At 37.4% G+C, this 6,179-nt stretch overlaps 1 protein-coding gene across 1 annotated transcript; it reads left to right on the top strand.

The window, feature by feature from the left end:
• The first annotated feature begins 2,550 nt into the window (after positions 1-2,550).
• Positions 2,551-3,303, top strand: LOC109213375. The gene has a single exon (XM_019377166.1). It carries the CDS (start codon positions 2,551-2,553, stop codon positions 3,301-3,303), a length of 753 nt encoding a protein of 250 aa, XP_019232711.1.
• Positions 3,304-6,179: the final 2,876 nt, after the last annotated feature.

The following is a 6,179-nucleotide window of genomic DNA, read 5'->3' on the forward strand; positions in this document are numbered from 1 at the left end:
TTACTACTAGTAATAATTATTGAGCAAAATATATAAAATACCCATTAAACTTAAAATAATTATCCTTTTTTACCTGTTTAAACAATTGCTACAACATATACCTACCCAACTAAAACTAATTACACGACCTACATTTTCCTTAAAATAGGTTTAGCAAATGGACAAGTATAAACAAATGGCCCAATATCTGCTTGAATCAAATTTGAGCAAAGATGGGTTTAGAAGTAGATTTAGGCTTATAGCCCAACCCATCCAATTCAATAAATGTTGCTCTAAAATTCCTCGTCGAACATATTTTGTACCTTGCACATTGTTTAACAACTCTATAAGAAAATGAAATTTTAGGCAACACGACAACTGTTTAATTTGTTGCTAACTTGTCTTCCTAGAAATATGCAATGTACAAAACATCAATGTATGGAGATAAGTGACTTGGATCAAGCCTGATACTAATAGAGTCAAGATCAACACAGATGGTAGTTTCTTCACTAAAAATGGTAAAGCGGGAATCGGTGACACGGTTAGAGATAGTACTGGGGAGTTAATCAAGGCTTTCTCGGTTACAATTCAATATTGCTCCAACGACCGAGCTGAAGCACTTGCAGCTAGGGGCGTACATGAACCGGGTTAGTTCCATTTTTATCAAAATCAAACCAAACCAACTATATCGGTTTGGATTGGTTCGGTTTTGTAGGATTTTTTAGGTTTTCGGGTTTTTTTGTTACATGAATATTATTTTAATCTTACTTTGTTAAAATTATAAATAAAGCTTTGATAAGTGAATATATGTTTAGTAAATATGGAAAAAATTGACAAACATATGATCTATTAAAATATTCTAATGGGAGAATTCTTTTAGTAACACATGATAGTTATTTTCTTAGTCGTCTAACAATAATTTTTCGTTTATTTACGCTTTCAAGGTTAATACATGAGGGGATCCCAAATTTTTCTACATTTTCTAAAGAAAAATCCCTATAAAGTCTTAAAAATATAAATAAAATCTATATATTTATATGTTGGTTTGGTTCGGGTTTTTTTACTCAATACCAAACTAAGTTAAACCAAACCTAGTCGGATTTTCTAATCAGTTTGGTTTGGTTTTTCGGTTTGGTGCGGTTTTCCGATTCAGTTTGAACACCCCTACTTGCAGCAATGTATGGTGCGAGATATGACAAGTGTTAGTTGAAATTTGTATATACTTTTGTTTTTGGAAGAGTATAATTATGAATATCTCTTCATAGTAAAAGATTGAATTAATCAATCTTCTGTGACGGAGGTAAGGTCCATGTTCCCCTCTTGCTTTATACTTTTTTGGTATATATATTGACATGGTAGAGGTCTAGTCAAACCCCTCATAACCAAAGGCACACTACTGGAGATTGATGGCTTAATCAAAAAAATAAAATCTAAGTTAACAGGAGACTTTTATTTTTTATACGGAAAAGGTCCAAAAATATCCCTAAACTATGGTATATAGCTCACTTTTGTCCTCCGTTAGTAAACTGGGCCAAAAAAATCCTCCCCGTTAGCACAATGGGCCACTAATGCCCTTCAACCTAACGGCCCTCCACACAAGCCATTTTAATCTTACATGGCGTCCACATAGATATGACATGGCAGCCACATAAGTGGGGCAGCCTCATAAACCAGCTCCGATTCCCATTTCCAAACAAATATCAAACAAAGGCCGTAAACCCCATTTCCAAACAATTTCTGGTACTCTTTGTAGACCGTTCTTCCATGGCGATTTGAGAGTTGAGGTGATGATAAGATCGAGCAAGGTTTAACAACACAAATTGAAGATCATCTGAAGATATTCAGGTAATTTTTCTTTCTATTTATTGGGTCTTTGTCTCGAACTTCATTTTTTTTGTAATTTTCTAGGGTTTTGTCATGTTCTGGTATTTCTGACCTGTCTTCTAGTGTATAGTGTTTGCATGCGTCTGTTACTCTTTTTGTTTGTTATCTTTGTTGTTTCCTTATGTGGTGTGAATTTGTGCCCTAGGTGTACATTGTCTTTGGCTGCAAGTGTCCTTTTCACATATTTTATTATAGTGTGGTAGGGTTGGGTTGTTGAAATCGACAGAACCATGTGCATTTCTTTTTAAAGACTATTTTTTTTCTTGCTTTCCTCTGTTGAAATCGACAAAACATGTTATAGACCGTGTGCTTTATCTCTTAAAGTGTGTGCTTTATTCTTTCCACTATATTATATGCAGTAATTTATTGTATGTTCAATATTTTATTGTCAAAGTTTTTAAATTATTCATGTGGTCCCTCTATGTTTTCTTCTGTGTTTATATTATAGATATTGCAATATGGGGGACCACGAAGAGCCAATTTCAGGTCAATATCAGTGTGAATTAGGATTGTGAATCAGATAGTGATAAAAGTTCAGATTATGGTTCGGATGCTAGTGAATATGATTTTGAAGAATTAGAGTCACTTAGGATGGAAAAGGGTAAAGAAGTTAATGATAAGCTTAGCCACTACAAAGAGCTTGATAAGTCTATGACATTTTAGGACTTGGAAGAGGCCAAAAATGTCATGAACTTCTATGCTATTGCAAATTCCAAACCTTTGAAGCTTAGAAAAAGTGATAAAATAAGAGTAAGCTATAGATGTGTAGTAGGCTGCCCTTTTGTATGCCTCATCTCTGAAGATAAGAAGGGTCCTGGCTTTAAGATTAAAACATTGAAGAGAAAGCACAACTGTGAAGATGCATTTGAGAATCCTAGAGCTAAAACAAAAACTTTAGCTGAATATTTCAGGAGTAAGGTGCAGAATAACCCCAAGTACAAGATAAAGGATATGAAACTAGATTTGAAAAATCAATTTTCATTGAATGTATATAACTCCACATTGAAAAGGGCTAAGAGGATGGCACTTCAGCAATTGCAAGCAAGCTTTTTAGATGACTATAACAGATTAGAAGCATATGCAAATGAGATTAGGGAGAACAATCCTGGTAGTGATGTGGTTATCAATTTATCAAAAGATGCCATGGTCGAAGGTAAAAGAAGATTTCTTAGAATGTACATATGCTTCAATGCAATGAAGTTGGGGTTTAAAGAAGGTTTGAGACCATTCATTGGACTAGATGGGACTTTCTTAAAGGGTCATTGCAAGGGGCAATTATTGGTGGCTGTTGCACAAGATTGTCAGAATCATTTCTATCCCTTGGCTTGGGCAGTAGTTGACAAGGAAAATACCTTGACATGGACATTGTTTTTGGAGCTGTTGAAACACTCATTGAATCTGAAAGATGGAACCAGTATTACCTTTATGGTAAAAGCCTAAAAAATCCCCAGCAGAGTCGCCATGCTATCGCGCCCCCTTTTTCCCTCTTCGCATCGGGAGATCAGGTTTATGGCATTTTGGGTATAGGACAACTCGTTCCTTTTGGGAACTGGGTTTTGCATTTGAAGAGTCGTCACCTAATGATTTAAGGTGCATTAGGACACCTACAAGGTTCACTTTTGAGTTTGTTTGATAACCAGAGATAGGGTAAGGGCTTGAAATTATCCCAAGGGGAAGGTGTTAGGCACCCCTCAGGATCCACTAGTGTGGTTCCCGGCCAGATAGTTCTTTGTGAATTTGGTGCAATTAACAGATAAGGCTCAAATAAGAGGGAATTTTGATACACAAATGTTTGGAAGTGATAAAAGCAAAATAGAACAATCATTAAAAGGCTGATTTTGAAAAGAAGTCATAATTCTTTAAAGGAAAAGAAAGAGAGGGGAGGGGTCCTAGGTTTATTTATAATATGGATCACATCAATGCAATACCCGGTAATCACTCCTCAAAAGAGGGGCTACACGTGGTATTAGCGCACCGGTCAAGGTACTAAAGCGCGGATTGATCTCGACCACTATTGCATGCTATACCCGTCCCGTTCCTAACAGTGCCGGAGGCACTTAGGACTACAATTCCTAAAGGGGAGAGATATTAGGCTGACTTTGATGTTTCAAAGGTGAAAAAGCTAAGGCGATATACAAAAACACATAGGACTGCACGTTAAGGGGAAGCACGTAAACAACTGAATGGCTCATGTATACCTCCTCAAGCAAAGCACATAAATAACATGACTCAAACACAATCAGGGTCTGAATCTAAAGTACTAAGGCAAGGGGAGTTTAAGTTGTTGAAGCAGACCAATTTATTACATAACTCAGATAAGAAGTCCGAATCAGGCTTGCCTGCTGGTCGTAGCAACTACTGATTAACAAAGGCAGATTCAGTTTTTTATTATTGTTATCATCTAAGGCTTGCCTAGGTGTTTGGGCGAGATCCTATAAACATGGTATCTACTACTGATTCGGAATGTGGCAAGGCAGCAACGATTAAAACTAGCGATTTGAGATCCTATAGGCATGCTCTCTAAACCGTATTAACAAGAAGAGAGAGAGTCGTTGAAAATTAGTTCAGAACAGTATTAGTCAAACTGATTTTAAACTAGACTGGTTTCAGATCCTGTAGGCATGATCTCTACTATTACTGATTTTTAATTCCTATAGACATAATATCTAGTCGAACATGAAATGAAGCAGGCAGGGTTTACTTGAGATTCCTATAGGCATGATTTCTATGGAGAAATACTGATTTTAATCTTATGAGCATGATGTCTGATTGTAACCATTTCGATCCTAGGAGCATGGTGTCTAAGTGTGGTAATAAACATGCAGAATTTGGGACAAATCCTATAGGTATGTTATCTAAATGCATAATTAAACATGCGAGCTAAAAATCCTATAGGCATATTATCTAAATGCTGAATTAATCATACAAAAACAGATCCTATAGGCATGTTCTCTACCCTTTTAATAGTTAAACATGCGTAATTACCCAGCCCTTTTCACTAACCGGCCCCAATGTTCATTACAAATTATTACAGATCAAATACCGAATTACATCAGAAAAGTGTGAAAATAAGAAGTTACAACCGTAGGAAGCCTGATTCTGACTTCCTCTCTGAGTTATGGAACAATCACCTCAAATGCCACTTGTTTCAAAACCTTTCTCAGACCTGGGTGTGTCAAAGTTCCCTAAGGGTCTCAAGGGACCCCGGGCAGTGCTTATACCCAAGTTTGCATAACCAGGTAGAGATGAGTGCAGTGTGGAAGGGCCAGCCCTTATGTGTCCAAGTTCAGAGGGAGCTCATGGGTCCCAAGGCAAGGCTCACACAAGAGGGGCAGAACCTAAGTCTAAGAATATGTGGAAGTGCAAGAATAGAGATTTAAAACTGAGTGGAGAACAGAGGGGGCTAGGGTGATGGGAAAGTAGTAGTAAAGCACAAAATCAGCATCTTCATACAAAGGGGGGTCAGGGGTTTGGTAATACATTGCGAGGAGCATATGCCCTAAGGCAGGGATCAAGTTTAGGCATGCACAGCAATAGATGGTGCTGGCATGCCCATAAACAAGTCAGAGAACACAACACATAGAGGGGATATGGAGGTTATGACCCCAATGAGGTCGGGTTTGGGTCATGCACAGCAATGTCTAGTGTTGACATGCCCCAAACCAACCAAGGAATATCAAACACATGGGGGATATGGGGGTTTAGGATTCATAAGTCATAATAAGTGACTGACAGAGTTCATACATATGAAAGCATTAATTTAGAAGAGGAAAGGGCAGATTACAGCATGCTTAGTAATGAGACTTGATTAAACACAAGCGGGAAACAAGCAAGGGTGAAGGAAATAGTAAAGAAACATTTTGTTGTTGATGCTGAAAAATTAGTTAGAACATACCAGTAAAGATGCAAATGCTGAAAGAAAAGAAAGCAAGCTTCCCACAGCCTAGCCTTGGCTTTCAGCCGGCTAGGTAAGGCAGCAACACAAGTAGCAACAGAGAAAAGAGAGAGAATTTTAGTGGAGTGTGTGTTCTGAACTCAAGTGTTTTTATTCCTTGTGTTCGTGTGTTTGAAAGAGGAGGGGTGCAGGGTATTTATAGCCTTTTAAAAACGAGTGAAGGAGAGGTAACAAGTAAAATCTTAGTGCCAATATGGAAACAATCAGTCAGAATCAATTATACAAGCGATTCCCTTTAATTAAGGAATCACTGTTTAACGGATTCAAAATAAGGAAGGAAATCAATTTAGAGACAGCCTGATTATTGCCATAAAAGAAGTAGTAAGAACATTAAGTAAGCAATCGAGTCTAAGTGCAGGAA

This window comes from Nicotiana attenuata, unplaced genomic scaffold (genome assembly GCF_001879085.1).
Source record: "Nicotiana attenuata strain UT unplaced genomic scaffold, NIATTr2, whole genome shotgun sequence".
Lineage (NCBI taxonomy): Eukaryota > Viridiplantae > Streptophyta > Magnoliopsida > Solanales > Solanaceae > Nicotiana > Nicotiana attenuata.

Coding starts and splice junctions, on each gene's coding strand:
- LOC109213375 (XM_019377166.1), top strand. CDS start 2,551: ATGAACTTCTATGCTATTGCAAATTCCAAACCTTTGAAGCTTAGAAAA.